This window comes from Sciurus vulgaris (assembly GCF_902686455.1).
Source record: "Sciurus vulgaris genome assembly, chromosome: 9".
Lineage (NCBI taxonomy): Eukaryota > Metazoa > Chordata > Mammalia > Rodentia > Sciuridae > Sciurus > Sciurus vulgaris.
In genome coordinates this window covers 3,167,626-3,187,970 of record NC_136469.1, presented here as the reverse complement: position 1 = coordinate 3,187,970, position 20,345 = coordinate 3,167,626, and the positions used below count along the sequence as shown (strand labels likewise).

General features: G+C 49.8%; 1 protein-coding gene across 1 annotated transcript in view; it reads left to right on the top strand.

Annotated features, from left to right (window-relative positions):
* Positions 1 to 20,345, top strand: part of TNIP3 (TNFAIP3 interacting protein 3) — a 65,447-nt gene that overhangs the window by 9,052 nt on the left and 36,050 nt on the right. The window contains exon 2 of the mRNA XM_079153406.1: positions 2,621 to 2,706. Coding sequence (XP_079009532.1) covers positions 2,675 to 2,706 — 32 coding nt within the window. The 5' untranslated portion in view covers positions 2,621 to 2,674. The remainder of the gene's footprint in view (positions 1 to 2,620; positions 2,707 to 20,345) is intronic.

Genomic DNA, 20,345 nt, shown 5'->3' with positions numbered 1-20,345 from the left:
AAAGCTCCTGTGTTAAAGCAGGATGTTCAGGAATGAAAGGACTGGGCTGCGAGAGCTGTGGCCCAATCAGTCCCTCCCAATGGGAAGGGGCTGACTGGGTGGTGACTGTGGGCAGGTGGGTGGCTGGAGGGCGCGTCCTGGGAGGGTGCATCTTCCCTGGCCCCTTCCCCTCTCTGCTTCCTGACTTTGCCACGAGGGGAGCAGCTTCCCTCCACTGGGCCCTTCCACCATGATGCTCTGCCTCACCTAGGCCCAGAGCAATGGAGTCAGTTCTCTGTGGACTGAGACCTCTGAAACTGTAGCCCCAAATAAACTTTCCCCCTCTAAATCATTCTTGTCAGGTGTTTTGGTAACAGTGAAAAAAAAAAAAAAGAGGGTAACTGTCGCGTGCAGCTAGAGTGGCTGGCCATGCCCACCCTGTGCTTCCTGTCTTTGATCAGGTGCCCTGACACAGCCTGTCCCCTGGTCCCCACACCAGCCAGTAAGAGTTCATGAAGTTCATGACCTCCCACCAGACTGATTCTGTGCTTCTCTGCTCAGTGAGAAACCAGAGGGAAGAGAATTCCTTATCTCATGGCTTCATGTCCGTAATTAGCAGAGATCAAGTTCCGAGAGGTATGGAAACCTCTGTTGAATTCCACAAGACTTCTGAAGTTATTTGTTTTCTCTAAGATTGAAAAAAGAAGAAGAAGAAGAATATGAGGCCCTGGTATTGAGGAGGCCCTGGGCCCTGGGGCTCAGCGTGGTTTTATTTATTTGCTTCCATTTGAGAGAGAAGGCCTCTGGTTGCAGTTATCTTCTGATAATCTCCTTTGCTCCTGTTGGGTTGGGGAGAGCCACCCTCCAGGCAGTAGAAATGGAAAGACCTGTGATGGACATGCATGAACTAGTGCAGACCACGGTCATGTTGGGAATACCGGCTTCTAGTTCCCCTTGGAGGTATTTTAACTCCCTGGATAGAATAATAGATGTGAATTCCAGCTATCAAACGTCTGCTTGGAAGGCTTGGTGGAATGATCCTTGTCAGCTTGCACTGCCTCAGAGGGACAAGTTGCAAGCCTGCAGTCTGGATGGCTCCCTTCCCCTGTCCACTGTGTGACCATCAGAGTCCAAATAGCACAGCGTTATTCCCTAAGCACATGTCTTTATGAACCTTCATGTGAGATGTAGAATATGTTTCATGTATGATGTAAAAATGTTGTATATTACTTTTAAAAATTAGTACTAAGATAGATCTAACTTTATTTCAGATTTAAAATGTGCTCTGTGCCATGTTTAATTGGGGAATAGCTTGAAATCAAGGACCAGTAGTCACAGGGCTTGGCCATTTATTGGCCAGGTCATTTGTCCTCCCTGGGCTTCTGTCTCCTCTCTTGTAAAATGTTGGTGCTATAATTCTTGGACGAGTCAATGAAATCACTGCAGATGTCTACTTGATTAGCTGGCGTAGGAAGTGATCGTGCAGAAGTTGCAGGACAGGAGACCCTTACCGTGAGCCCTCTCGGGGGCTGCCCGAGGCGGCCCTGCCTTCCCGGGGGAGGCAGGCAGGCAGGGGCGGGCGCAGCTCTGCAGATGAGGAGGCCCACTCTCCTGGTGGTCCCACTCCTCCAGCACCTGGGTGTCCGCTTTCATGTAGTAACTGGCTACCCTGGTGGTAACAGATGGCTTCTAAACAACTGTCACAGCCCAAAACAGAGTAGAACAAAAAGCCACCCTCCCACGCCACAGCGGCTTGCCAACACCTGAAACGGATCCTTCTTGGAGCATTTTAACAAACAAACTGTTTTTTGGTTGTTTTTATGATTCAACAAAAACTCATAAAACAGACAAACTGGCTTCGAATTTCCTACAGACTTAACTCCCTAAATTTGCTAATGGATCACAGCAATTCCTAGTTTCCAGATGCACTTAGAATGTGTTGATTGCCTGTGGGAATTGGCTTTTAAAACATATACGAGGCTTCAGATTCTTCCACCTCAGGACTCCACTGTCTGCCCTCGGGTTTGACGCCGTCTGTGTCATGTTTGACCACAGTTTGGGGCTTAGGTTGCAATTAATGCTGGACAGGAAAACGGGGAGAGAGGGCTCTGTGTCTGCGCTGCGTTCCCCCTCCTTTTCTGCTCATGGTCGCAGCCCAGCTCCCCTGTTGTCCTGAGAGTCGTGGACACCGTTACTAAGGCCCTGGGGGAAGCCAGGACCCGTGGCAGCCCGAGGAGCAGGCTCTCCGTCTGGCTGGTGGTTGGGCACGCCTGGTGAGCTCTGCTGGCCGGGGCTGACAGCCTCAGACACGTCACCTGGCAGCATCCATGGTTCACGTCCCGCGTGCTGGAAGGCCCAGCTCTCTTCTGCGCTCCTGGACAGTTTCTCCCTGTCACGAGGATCTTTCCTAGCTGCAGGGCGTCTGGGTTTATTCTCAGTGTTTTGCTCTTGATTGAAAGTGAGCAGAGGCAAGCTGTGGCCGTCCTCCCCACAGCTGGCAGTGCCCACAGCAGAGGAGATTGAAAACATGGCCTGGACAGAAAGGCACCCAACAGGTGGCCGCTCGGGGGCCGCGTTGCCGTCTCCCCTCGAGGCAGCTTGAGCCTCACGTCCTTGGTATCTTTTTGTCTTTTTCTCTTAGATTCCATGTGGACAGTTTGTAAGCAAAACCAAGGAACAGGACGAGAAGCTGGCCATGCTCAGCCATCAGCCTGAAGACGCTGAGAGGTAATACTGCGAGTCCCTTGGAGGCCACGCGCCCCTGAGCGGAGGTCTAATCCGAGGGCTGAGTGCCACGAAGGCGGTGGTTCTGGTAGTGCAGAGGGAACCTGCGTGGTTGGACCTCGGAAAGCAGATAGGAGCAGACAGCGGCCCTCGGTGTGGTCGTCTGACAGGTTTCTTTCATTGCTATCTGGGGGACAAGAAGCATGCTGGGCTATGGAAGTATTTGAATTTTAAAGAATTGGTCGATTTTTTATTGATGAGCTTCGGAGGTAGGTGATTGCTCCTCGAGGGTGTGAATTTCTCCTAGGAAACAACTTCCTTCCACCAACAAGGTGAGGGGGCAGCTGTGCCTGTCCTGTCTGTCAGTCCTTAGCTCAGATGTGGGAGAGAAGTTTCCAAGTCCTTTGTCAAACCTGCCTTCCCCACCACTGTGCTCATCCTGCCAGCCTGCAAGCTGCCCGAGCTGTGCCCTGGCTCTGGCCTAGAGCGCTTCCTCTGACCTCACGGGGCAGCTCTGCGAGCTACAGCTGCTGTGGAGGAAGGGAAGGCCGGACCCTCTCCTCAAGCACTGGCAGCTCAGAGAGCAGAGCAGAGCACCTGTCTACGCCTGAGAGGACGCAGGGAGCTTGCCCTCTGCGCGACGACGCCTGTTCTTCTGTGTGTGTGGAGGGGGGTGCGAGTAATCAGGAATTGAATCCAGGGGCGTTTAACCACCGAGCCACATCCTGAGCCCTTTTTGTTTATTCATTTTTAAACTTTGGGACAGGGTCTCACTAAGTTGCTTAGGGCCTTGTTAAGTCACTGAGGCTGGTCTTGAACTTGCAATCCTCCTGCCTCAGCCTCCTGAGTTGCTGGGATTCCCGTGTTGTGTCACCGTGCTTAGCAAGACTCAGGTTTTAAACCAGCCTTTCTCACGTGAGGATTCTCAGACGTGGGTGTGAGGACACTCAGGTTTGCGGTCCATGTGAAGTTTGCATGGAAAGGGGCCCGTGCCTATTCCAGTAAGAAGGTCCAGACCGTGGACAAGGGCAGCCTTTAGGAATTTTGAACAAGGATTGACAACAGCAACAATGTTTCAACGGGTTGACCAGGGGGTGACCAGGAGCCCTGGTGACTGAGGGTATTGATTCCCCGCTCCAGCTGCTCACATTCAGCACCTTCAGGGAGGAGGGAGAGGGGGAGGGCCGCCTGCACAAGCCAGGGCTGCACCCATCACTTGGTCCGGTTGCTCCTGGCCTCTGGGACAGCACCCTGGGAGCCGTGATTTCGGGAGAAATGGAGCACAGGGTGTTTCTCTCCCAGGTGAACAGCACGCTCCCTTCCAGATGCTGTACTGAGCGGCCAGGCAGCTGCTGGCTATTAAAAGCCCCCTAAAGCTCCATTTTTATGGCCCACAAAGGGCAGAGGAGTGTACGGACATTTACGGGGTGACAGGCAGAGGTTCCAGTGGGAGCAGGGCTATGAATGTGGTGAGTGAAAACTCCGCTGGCTCCTTTCGCGGTATCGTCAGCGACGTTCCGTTCTGCTGCCGAGGGCCTCCTCCCGGTGAATCCATCTTACTGAGCACAGATTAAACTGGCAGAGTGGAGGGCCTTTCCGTTTGGAAAATTCAACCTGCTTTTGTTTGGGATCTTTTCTTTTACTCCTTCACACAGATTTCACTTTAAAGCGTGGTGATCCTGGTGAACCGTGGCTTCCCCTAGACACGCAGCGTAACGCGCAGCCTTCAGCACAGGGTGATTCGTGTGTGGGTTTGCTCAGGGAGTGGGAGGCCTGTTGGAACCCTGTTTGGAATACATTTTCTTTCCTCACTAGTAGTAATTCGCATCGCTTTTTAGTTTCCTACATTGACATCAGACTGTAGTCATTGCTTCACGTTCTGAGTGTTCTGTCCTGTTAGACAGGATTGTCATTTCTTAAGACCCGCGTCACCGCGTTTTCCAAGTTGGCTGAATAAGAGCACCATTTTCCACCTCGTAGCTATTTCTGCTGGGGGCATTTCCACTCTTCAAACCCCATCGTGCTCCTTGTTTTTGCCATGAAAGTTCCTTTCTTCTCTTACATCAACAGGTCAGTGTTTTAAATTGTCCCAGAAAATGCTAGTAGATTAAAAAACAAAATAAAATTTATTTTAAGACTCCAACCACTTGGTTGTTTTCCTTTCATCTTCTCATTTTCCCTTTGCTATGTCACCATGCACTTATTCTGCCACCCAGCAGCAGGCAGTGCCCTGATACGCCCACAGGAAGTTAAATTTGAACATCAGCCACAGAACGCTGATCTGTGTCCACCTCTGCCCTCTCCGCCGTGCACCCAAGTGACCTTCACAGTGGTGCAAGGTTCCCCAGAGCTTGGAAAGTCCTTGCAAGCTTGGAGCTAAATTCAAAGTAGGTTGCAAGCGACAGAAAAGCAGACTTGAGAAGGCAGCCTGTGCCTGTCTCCTTGTCTGATCTGTAGACGGGCGACTGCTCTGGTAGGAACCACAGTGCAGGGCACTCGGTCAGTGCTCGGAAGACGCTGGCAGAGTGGACAGGGGAGTGGCCACCTCACCTCTGCTGTGCCGTAGGTTGAGCAGAGCGCTGCTCTGGCCAGCCCAGCTTAACCTGTCACCTTGCCATCTTCCTACCCTGTTGGTCTTTCTCTTTCGAACATCATTTTTACTGTCTGATTACGGATTTAGAAGGGGTCATAAGTCAGTTCTTTATGCGTGCGGCAGCTCTGAGAGACTCTGCATATATACAGAAGGCTTGGGGTTTGCAAACTGGACAAGACAAAAGAAAATACAGCTCAGGTTTAATCCTACCACCTAATATCATTTAGAGAAATTTTCTGGTCTCTGTCTCTCTTTCTGTTGTCTGAAAAAATGATAGCAGTCCCATTTTAAATGTTTTATAGAGGCGCCTTGTGAACATTTTCTCAAGTAAATATTTGTCTGTGTAGTATTCAGTTCTATAGCAGACGCAAAATATGACTGATTCTCTGAGACATTCAGGTTGAATTCTTTTACTATTAAGAATGTGCTACAACCAACATGTTCATATTTAAATGTTTGGGCCCATGGACTTTTGCTTTCTTAGGGTAAGTTCTAAAGTCTCGTGTTGTGGGAAGTATTGAAAAGCTTGAGGCTTTTCTTATACATCTCCCTGCCCTTCCCAGCAGGACGCAGCACCAACCTACCTTCCCTCCAGGGAGGGAAAGTGTCTTTTTTTAAAAATGTTATCGTAGCTCCACATATTATTCACTGTTGGACATGCTCGGTGCTTCATCTGGTCAGATCTCTTTCCTAGCAGTGAAAGCTTTTGGTCTCTCAAGGTGAAAGTTGCTGCTTCAGTTGACTGGCTTCCTGGGTATTTCTCTCACCAAAGTGAGTGAGCTGTCCTTGGAATTTTCTCTGGTCCATGCCATCTCATCAGTCACTTTTTTTTTTTTTCCTAACAGCCTCATTTTTGAGCTCTATTCTGCTCTCTCCTGCCTAGCTTCTTACTCTGTGGCCTGCATTGTGACTTTGTTTGCCTAGAACTTTCTTTACCATCTCAGAACATCTGCTCTTTGGCTCCTCGCTGGCTGTTCAGTGTTTGCAGTTCCTGGACATGGAGGACTGCCTGACTGTGGGCATTTACAACAGTCGTGAGCAGCAGAGCTGGATCACTGCAGCTGGTCACGTGGAGTCCATGCAGCCCCCACTCCCACCCGGTCCTCCCCTGGGGCCCCTGTCCTGGAACCCAGCAGCTCCGGGTTTCTGCTTCCCGATAGACTCTGAGTCTGGCCACACCTGGCTCTGCAGGCTCACGTGAGGGGACTCTCAGGACCTGGTGCTCCAAGGTCAGACCGGAAGCCCGTCCCGCCCCTGGGTTCCACCTTCCTTCAGCTCCTGGTGAGCTCAGCTCTCAGAGATTCTCAGGCTCATGGGCTTGTGCTCGACTGTATTTTCTTCCTGGACAGCGCTTTGTTCATACAGAGCGACGAGTTCCCCTCTTTGATTCTATGTTTCCCCTTGGGTTTATCAGAGCAGGGAGATGCCGATTGAGTGGCAGACCCTGAGCCCAGCCGCCTCTCAGACGCTCCAGCAAACCGTCCCTACCGCTCAGGGGCTTCTCTAAGGCTCCGGTTTTAACTTCCTCTCCTCCAGGAAGTCAATTACCACTTCTGCTTTTCTTCTTCTAAAAACTGGTTTTAAAAATCTCCTCCACTGTTGTCTCCTCTCCTAATCCTTTTGCCCTTGTGGGTTAAGAATGGTCTAGAAAATTCATTTCTTGGGATTTATTTTAAAAGAGCATCAGGAAAAAAAAAAAGGAGTTAAATCCATGGATTCTGTACATATTGATATGCTCGCTTGCTTATTATTGAAACAGCAAGTCAAGATCAAGTTGAAGGATTATTTTGTAAGTGAAACTAAGTGCATGTTTTCTGACTCAGTGTTTTCTGAAGCTCTGGAGTCCGGCCAGGGCCGAGGTGAATCATCGATGGTGCCGTTTCCAGTTAGCTTCACAGGCAGGGCTTGTCTGTTCAGTGCGCGGCACCTGAGTCCTTCCTCACCAAGCTCTGCTCTGCTTTCTTCTTTGCATTTGTTGGGTGTGCCTCAGCCCAATCCCTTATTTTTAGCATTTCTGAATAACTTGGTTGGGCTGTGTCTCTTTTTGTTCTTGACAGATTCTAGTTTGGCTTGAGCAACACTGAAATCCCTGTCTGTTAAATGGTCAAGCTAAACCCGTCTACATTCTTGGTGTCAGCAGGGTTTCATCCCTTGGTGGCTGAGGGTGGGATCGCACGTCCTCTGTCCACCTGTCCATGGCGGACACTTGGTGGGCTCTGTACCTGGCTGCTGTGAGCCGAGGAACATGGGCGCAGCAGTCTCTTTGACACGCCAGTGTCGTTCCCTGGATGCGCCTGCTGTGGGTAGCTGCACCGGAAGACAGCTCCACTTGGACTTCCTGAGGGGGCCCTGCTGCTTTCCAAGATGGCTGTACTAATTCACACCCACCCACAGTGTGCCATTCCCGGTTCTCCCGTCTGTGGCTTTGGGTCTTGGGTAGAAGCCATTCTCTTGAGAAAGGTAGTGCCCCCCGGGGGGTTTGATTTGCATTTCCCTGATGGCTGGTGATGTTACGCCCTTTCTTCTCATTTACCTTGATAGTCATTTGTATGTCTTCTTTTAAGAAATGTCCCTTCAAGTCTCTGCCTGTTTTAATGGGGTTGTTTCCTTGCTCGTAATTTGTTTGAGTTCTTCATATATTTTAGGTGTTCACCCCTTACCAGATGTACAGTTTGCAAATGTTTCCTCCCTTTTTGTAGTTTTCTCTTGACTGTGCTGATTGTTTCATTGCTGTGCAGTAGATTTTGGTTTCACACATTCCCACTGTCTATTTTTTACTTTGTTGCTTTTGCATAATTCATTTGGAGGTTTGCTTTTTTTATGATCCAAGTTACTATCCTACATTTTAAAGAGCTTATTTAGAGGCGTCCACTGCTCACTGGAGAGACAGTTGTCCTTTGCTTCATGCTTGGTGTCTTAGAGAGTATTTTCCATTCGCTGAAATCTTGACTCTTATGTATCACTTTCTTCTTGTGGATTTTTAATGGGTGCTTCATGTCACTGTATAATGATTTTTAAGTATCCTGTTTTCCTGGACTGAGACACTGTTTCTGTGTGGCTTTGATGAGGGCATCTTGTGAATTTCTCAGTTTGAGAGCTCCTTCCTTTACAGGCGGAGATAAATGCTGTTTCTTTGACAGCAAGGTATTTTGAGGTTGATGTGTCCTTTGCATTTGTTTCTGGAAGACTCCATCTGCAGCTTGCTGTCATCTGAATTTACCCACCAAGACTCCCCGAGGGGCTGTCTCCCTCCCGGGCCCTCTCCTCCACGCTTCAGGTAAAGATGGTTCTCCCTGGTCTCTCACTTGGCCTGTCTTTGGAGCACAGGTACTGGCCACCTTTGCTCTGAACTGTCTTCAGTGGTATTTATAAAACCAGTATCTTTACAGATGGAAGCTACTGCTGCTGTTCTGTTCATTCGATAGGACAATTTACCTAATTCAGAGGACCAGCTCAGGCACAGCCAGAGGAAGGGGTGCACAGGAGGGCGGGGGAGACACGGGCACAGAGCTTCCTGGCCCTCCACACACCAGGGTGCCTGGCGGGCGCTCTCCGGGTCTACAAGAGTTCCTGAGGTTGTGGGCCTGGGCTCTGGTCTTTCTGGTCACCCAGCTACCATGGACTTAGGTGTGGTTGTAGAAATGGAAAGAAAGTTCTACCCTTAGGAAATTCCAAGGGGTCGGGAGCTCCGGCCAGGAAGCAGGGGCCAAGAGCCAGCATGTTTCCCTAGCTCCACACCCAGGCTGGGCCTCCTGGCCTGGACTCCCTCCTCCCTGTGGCCCACTGTGGCTGCAGCCTGCAGGCTGGCTACTGCTGTTGCCTTCACTCACAGTACCTGGAGTCGGACCGTTTTAAATCCCAGCAAGGGAAAGACAGGGAGGATTGGAAGACACGCAGCGTCCATCCAGGGCGAGGTGCCTCCTTCACTGAGAGGGCTCTAGTCACGCAACAGTGGCATTGGTGCGTCCACCTGTAACAGGACTCCACCCCCACACACCCTGGGGAGTGGGACTGTCTGACTAGGACTTGCTTTACCTCTGTCCCCGCCTGATGATCTCCCTATGCTCTGAGGTGAAGTACATCACTGGCCATAGTTTCCACAGAATTTGGGCTGTTCTTCTCTGCACTTCTAAACAGTTCCCTGGATGGTCAGGATCCCTTTATCTTCCTTCTGCCATCGCCGGCGGTTAACTACAACAACATCAAACAAAGCAAAATGAGCGAGGCCAGAGCACCATCCCCCGGCCCGAGGCCTGGCTGTTCTTCCAAGGAGAAGGGTTTCCTCCAGCTGACCGCACTGAGTCCTCTGCAGTCACCAGTTAGATTATTTCTGTTACGGATACAGAAGGCAAGAGCAACCCTTGTGCATACAAAATTAGACAGCTCGTACCCTCAGGAGCCTAGTACAAGAAAAAAAGCACAGGATCCATCCCAATGTAACACCTTCAGAGTGACTCCTACTTTAGTATGTCAAAACAGAGTGCTGGGTTTGGTAAATGCTGAGTGATGCACGGGTTTGTTATCAGAACCTGATAGTTGCACACAGTAGTCAGGTTCATTCTGAAAAGGTCACACACGCATGGCGATCAGGCCCCTCCCTCCTCCTCTGGTTCTCCCTCCATTCCACTGATTTCCTCTCACTCATTTGTTTATTTTTTGTCGGTGCTTTCTGCATACACATGAAGGGGACCTCCCCGTGGTATATTTAGTCATGCACACAGCATGACTTTATTAGATCTCTCTGCATTCCTCCCCTTTCCCCTCCCTCCTCCCCCTTCCAACCTCCTTCTACTCCACCGACCTTCCCTATATCTTTAGGATATCCGACCCCCTCCTTCTTCACCGTATTTGGCTCTAGTTTCCATGTATGAGATAAAATATTTGACCTTGATTTTCTGAGTCTGGCTTAAGTCATTTAGCATGATGTTCTCCCGTTCCATCCATTTGGCAGCGAATGCAGTGATTTCATTCTTCTGTGTGACTAAGAAAACTCCAATGTGTATATATGCCACAATTTCTTAATCCATTCAATGGTGGAAGGGCATCTGGACTGACTGGCTCTGTATTTGACTGTTGTGGTTGTGCTGCTATGATCCCTGCTGTGGTTGTATTGCTTGGTATGCTGATTCTAGTTCTTCAGACAAACCCTGAGGAGAGGGACAGCTGGGTGGCATGGTGGGTCCACTCCTAGTGTTTTGAGGGATCTCCATACCACTTTCCAGAGTGGTTGTCCTAGCCTACAGTCCCAACAGTGTATGAATGCACCTTCTTGCCCAAATCCTCACCAGAATTTATTATTTTTTGTGGTCTTAGTCATTGACACTCTGACTGGAGTGAGATGAAGTCTTAGTGTAGTTTTGATTTGCATTTCCTAGTGCCAGGGATGTTGGACATTTGTGTTTCTTCTTTTGAGAAGTGTCTGTTTACTTCTTTGGCCTACTTATTGATTGGATTATTGATTTGGGGGATTTAAGTCTTTTGAGTCTTTACATGTTCTGGATATTAATCCCCCATCAGAGCAGCACCTGGCAAGTTCTCCCATGAGGTAACCTCTCCCTTCACATTCCTTCCTTCGCTGGGAAGAAGCGTTTCCATGTGATGCTGTTCCGTTTTCTTCTATCCTACCTTTTCTTCTATCAGCTGCAGGCCTTCTGGTCTAATTCCTAAGTCTCGGGCCTTCCGTTCTAATCCATGGTCTTCCTGTCTGTTGGATGCCAGCTCCAAGCTGTTTGTTACTTGGCTCTTCAGGACTGCTTGACTCTTCTGGACTCTTACTCTCCCATATGAACTTTAGGACTGCTTTTTCCAGTTCTGTGAAGAACATCTTTGGTGGCTGGATGGGTCGCACTGAATCCATGCCTTGCTTCGGGGACTGAGACCATCTTGACTGCAGACAGCTGGCAGGAGTCAGTTCACCTCACCGGAGGGTCAGGGAACAGCAGCTCTTACTGGGCCAGGTGCTAGATGATGACCACACGGGCCCACACGCTCCTCCTGTGATTGACTGTTGCCAACCCCCGACCTGCGTCTCCCCGTCTCAGGAACGTGCCCCTGGTGCTCTCCAGCCACTGAGTCTGAGGCCCCAGGAGTGTTCTTGGGCTGCTTCTCTCTGGCTTCCCCTTTCACTGGCGGACTTGGAACCACACCAGAACCCGACCTTCCACGTCCCTCAGGGCCACTCTGTCCACAGCACCACCAGCAACCCTGGCCTGTGTCACTTCAGCAGCTTGCTGGATGCTCCAGCGCCTTTGCCCTGCCTCCCCGCGCTGCTCCGCCAGAGTCCATGGGGTTCGGAGCCTCCACCCTGGCCCGCAGAGCAGGGAGCAGGCCAGAGCTTCCGCAGGGCCTGCAGGCGCTCTCCCTCAGTGTGCCTGCACTCGCCGCCCCCAGCTCCCTCATTGGGCTGTTAAAAGGAATTATATCTATGGTGTGAACCTGGAGGAATGTCCAGAGGGAGCCAAATGGCCCCGTACCACAGAGTCCTGCCCAGGACGGCTGGATTTGATTTTTACAGAAAGGAAGAGAAGCAAAGCCCAGAGTGAGCACGCAGGTGTGCATTTCCAGGAGCAGAGAAAACGGGGGCCGTGTGGTGTCAGCACCCATTACCCGGCAGACTGGAACTGAAGGAAGAGTGAAAATACCAGCTTTTTCTTTTTCCATCTTCTAAAGTTTGCCTTTAAGTTGGATGAACCTTTACAGTGTAAAAATATCCAAAAATAAAACAGGCTATTATTTGAAAATACATGACCCGATATTCAATAAATACACAATAAGTTCATGTGTCATATTGGAGGACTCAGATTTCTATCACAATGCTCAAAAATACCCCAAAGTGAAGTCCATGACACGGTTTCAACCCTGGAGTTGATCTAGGGCAGCTCCTTCAACTTATGCAGGAGGAAAACGAGACCCACCCCAGGCCCTTAGCAGAGACCACAGCAGAAACGAGCGTGTGAGTGGGTGAGTGGGTGAGCCAAGCATGTGCCAAAGCACAGCCAGTTGGTGGGAGAGGCAGGTCTCCAGCCCAGGTCTGCGGATGGCACAGGTCGGGAGAACCACCTGCTGGGTCCAGTGGGGGCAGCACCAGTACGTCCGTGGCAAGGAGCCCGTGGTGTATTTTTCCTGGAAACCCTATATTGTTTTATTTTGGAATTTGGGGGTCTTTGTTTGAGGCACTCAAAGTAATCCTTAGAAACTAATTTCAAACCCAGGAGACAAGCAAAGCCCCATAACCAGATGTCCCGCTCCAGAGCCCGCGGCCTGTCAGACGCTGGTCACGGCCACTGCTGTCTGCGTGGAGGGCCACGTGGTTTCTGTGCTGAGTCCTGAGTCCCCGTCACCTGAAGCTCTGAAGGGAGCTTCAGCGAGGCCCTGCCGCTCCCCAGGGGGACGTTTGATTGGCACAGCTCTGGACTTTCCTGACACCTCAGCGCTTCTTTCCTGCCCCCACTCCTCAGCGGCCGCGCGGGTCCATCCACAGAGCAGCCCCCAGGTTCCCCTGACCTCCCCCCCACGCTCTGCCCGCACACTTCCACTTTTACACACACTCACTCACGGCCCAGAAGTGACCTCACCCTCACCCCGGGAGTGGGTTCCTGGGACTCCTCCTGGGCTCGCTCCCTTCCACCCAGGATGCTTTCCAGAACCGTCTTGTTTGCTGTCTTGGAAGAACTTGCATGGAGGAGTCAACCGGCCAGCTGGAAGTTCATGGGACGAAAGGAGCAAAGAGTGTTGTGAGGGCATGGAACAGCAGAGAGTCCCAAGGGGCGGCGCCAGGCTCCGCCCTGACCCAGGCCCCCTCGGTCTGCTCTCTCCTCGCTGCTTGGTTCCGTCAACAAAAAGTGGTCTTCCCACAGCACTTCCTTGGTGCTTCCCACCGGCACCACAGATCCTGCTGGGGGCAATGTGGCCTGGTCTGCCTCCAGGGGCTGCCAGCCAGCCAGCAGCTGCCCACTGCGAGCTGCGTGAGGATGAAGCCCTGCTCAGAACCGAGGAAAGCCCAGGCCTGGTGCATCCTGGCGAGGTGCAGCTCTGAGCGCCTGGGTCTGGATAAAGACCGTGAGGGCCCTGCTGTGGGTGTGTGAGAGACCTTGAACTGTAAATATCCCTCTTTTTGATTTAAGACTCAGCTCTCTGCAGGGTCCTGGCGAAGCCAGGGCTCAGCACGGCCAGATGTGGTTGGCTTGACCTGACCTGGTGGGGACAAAGGCAAATGAACAATCATCGGTGTCTGTCCTTTGGGGACAGTAGGGGACAGTGAAAGTGTAGCTTCCTGACATGCAAGGGGAAGGAATGACAAAGCCACCCAGTACTGTTGGCTAACCTCCAGCCACGGTCCTCAGAGGGCAGTTCCAGAACGTTCTCACCCCGGGTGCTTCCTGTCAATGAGGACAAGTGGCTCTCCCTCAGGTGTGTGCAGCCCCCACAACGTCCCAGCTGGGCCAGGCGCTCTTCTGCAGCAGTCCCCTCGGCTCCCGGGGGCTCCCCTGAGACGCCCTGCCACCCCGCCCCTGCCCTGTGCTTCCTGTCTTACCCTGGAAGCAGAGGCCCCGCAGTGTGCGGTGGGGCGCAGGGGACCCCTGTCTCTTCTTAAGCCCTCGCAGCTTGGCAGCCGTCAGTTCCAGCTCAGTGGCGGGAAATCTGGGAGGTAAAGATCAGTTCAGCGACCAGTGTCCTCTCAGGTCTCTGCTTGTCTCGGGCTGGACTCTTCACTCAGTGGTCACCACTGCCGCTTCCCTTCCCATCCCTTGACCCCTGCGCAGGCTCTGGCATCCTGGTTCTCCAGCATCCTGGCCTCCAGGTGGTAGGAGGGCGAGCCCCTATCCACCATGCTGGCTTCCCTTGCTGTGGAATGAAAACTGCTTTCTGTCACTCACAGAAACATCTCTCTGAGAGGTTCGCGTGTTAAACATGATCTCTGACTGTCCTCCCCAGTGCTTCATGTTTTCTTAAAAACTTCAGTGCCTTGGGGCTGTGTGAATATTTGGAGGCCCGCATCCCAGACTCCCAGCAGGCTGTGGCTGGGTGGTGTGGCCTCTGCTACACCCCAGGTCAGTGCTGTCCCCAGCCCACTCACTGTTTCCCCACCCATATGCTACTTTAAAAACTGCCTTAATCAGTCTTCTCAATCAGTTTCCTTGACCTTCACTAGAGGTTCCAAGACATGGTTATTAAAGAACTTGTCTCCAATTCACTGTTGGTTTGTTCAGGGGCAGGACAAAGCTGAGGTTTGTGTTGTTGTTAACAGAAATCAGGGGATGTAAGCCCCATGAGAATTGGGTGGTGGTTGTTGTTTACTGTTTAGTTCATTAACATGTCAACCACCAAGAAAAGGGTCTGGCCCATTAACACACTGAATAATTATTTGCAGATGAGTGACAAAATCCAGTCATAAAAAACAAACAAACAACAACAACAACAAAAAAGAAACCAAACAGCTTGCTCTGTAGCTTGGTGATTGGTTCAAAGTCAAGGCCTTGCCGTCCTCCGTGTACCTGCAGTTTTCCTGTGCATGTTGGGCCCACATGTCCTGATGGCTTTTTGCTGACAGCATGGCTTTATGCCCCAGATGCTGTGCGTCCCTTCAGCAGGTCCTGCGATGGGCAATGTCTGCGTAGATCACTCTCCTTGCTTTCGCCTTTTGGCTTGTGTGGCTGCAAAGTGTCATTGTTGCTGTATCCCTTGGGCAATTGGTAAAAGCTTGCCTGAAACTTCTCCTAACCCAGATCCACAGGAGACAGTCCACATTCGTCCCAGGGAAACTCTTCTTTGCACAGCGTGGACGACTTTCCTGCTGGAGGGTCCTTGGCACCTGAGGAGGCCCTGGCCTCCTCCTACTGGGCTCCTCCTCTGTGAGAGTGCCTCCAGCCCTCCTCACGTCCCCTTCGTGGTGACTAACCTGTTTCCGGCAGGATTCCTACACTTGGTCTCAAATTCCTTCAGAAGTCTTGGGTCTATCCCAGGTTCCTATGGTCAGCTTTCCAGCTGGCTTTCCACGGGCCCCGCGTGCACGTGAGCTGGGCTCGGGACTCTTTGGGAACTTGTGCGGTGGGCCACCCACGTTCTTGAGCAGGAAAGCGGAAGACCAAGTCCCACGACAGCTGCAGCTTGTGCGTTTTGAGCATGGCTCCTCACACGGCTCCAGCCTGCCTTCGGCACGCCTGAGCCAGGGTGTCTTTAAGTTCCGAGGCCTCACACTCCAGCGGAGACTGCTGGGTTCTCCTCAGACACTACAGCTGAGCTCACCGAAGGACAAGCTGCCTGCCCTGACCTGTGCCAATCAGGAAAAGAAGAGAGAGCACTACAGGCCCCTAACCCCGGTTTTGAAGACACCAGTACACATGGAAAGAAAGTGGAGCAAATCTACCATGATTTTAAACTTTCTACAGTGAGGTCTTATTATTAATTAATAAGATCCTTACACAAGAAGTTAAAGTACTTGCTATCCCCTTTTACTTAGCCAGCTTTCACTGAGGCTTTTGCTAGATATTCATACTTACTTTCAACATGAATATGTATTTTTTAGAAGTTACTAATTTTTTCAACTGCAAAAATATGTATTTTGGGTAATTGTAATTCTATAGAAAAATACGCACGACGGTCTGGACTTTCCACACCTCACTGGAGTTCCAAAGGTAGCTGTCGATCTCTGGCAAGGTTGGCGACACCACTTCCTGTCCCAGACGCGGACTGTTCTCCCTCTGGGACCAAATATCACACCTCTCCTTTGCTTGTCTTACTATTTTTAAACCATGTTTGTTTTAGAAAATGGCGCTGTTCATTAAAAGACGTGCCTCTGCCAGTTCCTTAGTCCATCTGCCCCAATTCATTGCCGTCATTAATCTAAAACTGTGAATTTAAGAGTGATTTTATCACAGCCTTACTTTTAGATACCAAACCTGCCCCCCACAGCGTGGTGGGCTGAGCCCCGGGTTTCTGGGAGAGGACGATGAACGCGTACTCCTGTGCAGGGGGCAGTGGTGACCAGCACACCTGGGCAGTTTCCCATCTGTCTGTTTCTTCTACTGTAATGCAGGGACGGTCCCCACCTCAGAGAGCTTCTGAGGATGGACGGAGGCAAGGCAGGTAGACGCAAGGGCAGAGCCTGGCCCCGTTCCTGGCACCAGAGTCCTCAGCCAGCCAAGGGCCGAGTGCCTGCATCTGGAGGAGCGTGGCCAGGTGGGCTGCAGGCCACTCTGCAGCAGGAGTGTCACCACTCCCAGAACAAAGCCACCCCACGCCTGCCTTCTCCAGAGTGCTGTCCCGCCTGCCCATGGTCCCCAAACGGCCAGGAAACCAGGAGAGTCCCTGCTGCCCAGTGTGCCAACCGACCAGGTTTAGAAACCTCCCTTTTACCCTGTGGCTGCATCTCTAGAAATGGTGGAGCTGCTTCCATGCCACCCTGCAAAGAAGAGACCCGAGGGGCAACAGGCAATGTCCGCCCAAATCACTGTTTCACTTCCTGGTTTCTGGCGTGGCTGTGGCCCCATGTGAAGTCAACGCTCTTGCTTGCTTTTAGTAAATAAAGCAAAGTCATTGTTCTCCAACTTCACTTAGGAATAAATGTCACTCTCAAATGCTCGAGCAAGGTAGAGAAGGCCCACAGTCGCTTTGATAGCTTTTGCACTCAAAGATAACGCTGTAGTAAAGATCTATTTCTATTTAAACCATGTGACACTGTCTGACATCAAGGCCCACAGCATTATATTTTTAAGAAAAGTGCATTTCTATGGGAGAAAAAGACCTTTTGTGTGTATTTCCTTCATTTGGAATCTCACTTGAAATTATGCAAATATAGGCAGTTGATTTTGAAGGTTAATGCTCCTTATTAAAAAGAGGGCTGAAAGAAATATTTGTTGAATTAAATAAGAAAAGCAATGTTTCCCCTGCTGCCTGACAGTCTTCCTGGTCTGGGGATTCCGTCTGAGCCTCTTGCTCAGCCCCAGGAGGTGAGATGCCGGCTGACAGCAGAGCAAGGCAAAGACGGGCAAGTTTGTTTATTTTGTATCTGTTACAATCGGACTTTAAATATTATGGTGGGAAAATTTCATTTCATTTTTTTGGAATCTGTGGTCTAGAGAACACACTGAAGTAATTTGGTTCCCACTGTGTTTCTAGGTAAAAACCCACTAAATCATCTTAGTGGCTTCTCTCACACCAACTTCACAAATCCAAGGAAGACCCAGCGTCCTTGACATAATCATAATGAAATGCCGATTTCTCTTTGTTTGTAAAATGATTCCTACACTGAGCATAAGACAATCTGAGTATCAACTCAGACCTCATTTTTCAAGTTTAGTGTTTTTTAAGATAATATTGTTACTTTCACTTTTAAAATAAATCCATACTTACCAGAAATTTTTTTAAAAGTGTTCAAGGAGACTTTTCCTGAGTCATTTGGACTTAGGTTACTATGGGATTATTTTGTCGTTTTTTCTACAAAGAAGAGTGTCTTCAATCCAGTCACAAGACAACCACCAACATCAGGGATGAACGCAGACCCGGCAGTGCTCCCAGGTCCCAGCCCCATTCAGTCATCCTGCCAATGTCCTTCATTCCAGCCCAGGATCATACATCCTCTGTTAGGATTTTCAGTGTCCTGCAGTCTGGGACATCCCTGAGTCTGTCTGACCTCGTGAGCTGGCACTTCAGAAGGTCACAGGCCCGGCCCGCTGGGCTGTCTCTCAGCTTGCTTTGGGCTGGCTGGTGTTTCCTGGGTATTGGAGTCAAGTCTTGCATTTGAGCAGAAAGCCTGCCTCTGTGGAGCGTGGGGTTTTGACAGGTACTACCACAGGGTTACATTAGGATTTCCTCAGGCAGGTGATTTTGTCCCTGGTCATTTGTCAAGGTGGTGTCTGCTAATGTAATTCTTTAGTATTTTCTTTAGTATTTCCTTTACTATTCATGGAAGATGTGGGGGGTAGTACTATGAAGTCGTATAAAAATCCCAAACCTTTTTCAAATTGCGGTCACTAGTTTCACCCTCCGTTTCTTTGAATCATTGCTGTGAGGGTTGCTGAGTAGTGATTTTTCTAGTGTCATGATTTCTTCTACATTCACTGCAAGAATTCCAACATAAAGAAATACTTTTCCTATCCTCCCTTTATGTTTAAACTTTTTAAGAGTATAAGATTCGTATCTTATTTAATGAATTACAATGAATTCTTGTTATTGTCTATTTTGATGATGAAACTATCTCATGTTTGATCAATTCCTTGTGTATGTTCTAATTCTGGCACAAAAATACTACAGGCTCATTTATTTCACATCCACAAGGCACAGCAAAAGAGGAGAGTGGATGTGGATCGGTGCGGCCTTTGATGGAGTCAGTCGGCACCTTGATGTCTTGTCTAGACCCTGACGGCATGGTCCCAGTCCGCCATCCATTGAGATGGTGCGAGTCACTTTTACCTGACCCGTTTGTCTGGCTACAGAGGGTGCAAAGCATGTTGAGTCAGTCATGACCAGCTACTCTTCTGTGCAGGCGCTCCGCATTCAGTGAGAACCACTTCTGAACAATTTCCACGGCACCCAGGGGAGCAAAGCTATTAGTTGTAAGTCTGCTATAAAAAGTTCAACAATTGTTGCATTTTTTTTTTTTTTTTCTGTTTTGATATGAGGGATTGAACCCAGGGTCACTTTACCACTGAACTACATTCCCAGCCCTTTTTATTTTTTATTTTTAGACAAGATTTCTCTAAGTGGCTTAGGGCTTTGCTAAGTTGCTGAGGTTAATCTTGAACTTGTTGATCCTTCTGCATTGGCCTCCCAAGTCCCTGAGGTTACAGTCATGCACCATTGTGTCCAGCAATGATTGCAAAATTTAAGACCTTTACTAAAGAATAAATAATTGTGCTCTCCTTGACAGCATATTTACTAAAATTAGAACAACTAAAATTAACTAATTTGAATACTCATTAGCTTAGCATAGTCTCTGCACAAGGAGAAAGGTACAAATTTGTGAAGCATTCTATTTTTTTAAAGAAGAAAACAGAATCTATTTCTTATTAAAAGTTTTTAAATAAATAAATGATCTGTAATTATGCTCTCCTTGCCTTCCTTCCACCTAGGGCACCTCTACCCTCCTGAACGCAGAATTTAAAACAAAATCCTTAAGAATCAGAACCCTTTCCTCCTGAACTGAACGCAGAGCGCCCTCTAGAGGCGGCACTGAGTCAGCGCAGCATTTCCAACTGCAGAGGAACCTGAGACCCCTGCAGCCTCTGGTTCCTCTGTCCCCACTGTCCTCCTGGGGCTTTGGCTTGTGCATGCAGCATCAGTACAGGGACCTGGCATGTCGCAGACACAGAGGAAATAAGCAGCCAAGAAGGTGGGCGGAGGGCAGTAGGGTCCCTGCTCATGCAGACTCTCCACCCAGCCTCTGGGTCTCCCGTCAGACATGCAAATACAAGTTTCAGACACTCATTTAAATCATCAAACCACATAAAACTAAAGAAATACTTTTTATTGCTTGGGGGACCCCTCTTTCTTCTCCTTCCTTCCCGGGCCACAGCTGTTAATGTTTCCAATTACTAATGTACTTAAAACCTCAGAACTCACTCATCTAGGCACACACACACAATTTCCTCATCCAGCTCTTTGTTTCTCCCTGAACTAGCCAGGAGATACTTGGAGCACAAATCATAGCAACAACACTTCCCTAGTCTTTTAGACAACACTTTTAGTTCTGAGCCGCGGGAGTTGGTTGCAATCCCTGACCTTTGAGCATCTGGAAATATTTCCATTAGAGAAGTAACGACTATCAAATTTTTCTTGTCTCGTATTTGAAAATACGCTTTGTTCTGCCTCTTTTAAAAAACCACAGCTTAGGATGTAAGATCAAAGGATAACTGTGGCTCTGGCAGGGGCAGGGGGAGCGCAGCCATCAGGGGCCCCGCCTGGCTTCACCTGCGTCTTTGCCAGGGGAGCCTCCTTCCTCCTCATCTGGACTCAGGATGGACTTGGAGTGTGCAAGCTGCTCCAAGATGTGGGGACCTGTTCTGTCAAGAGTGATTGTTTCCTCAGGAATGTGATTATCTTTTCGACCAGA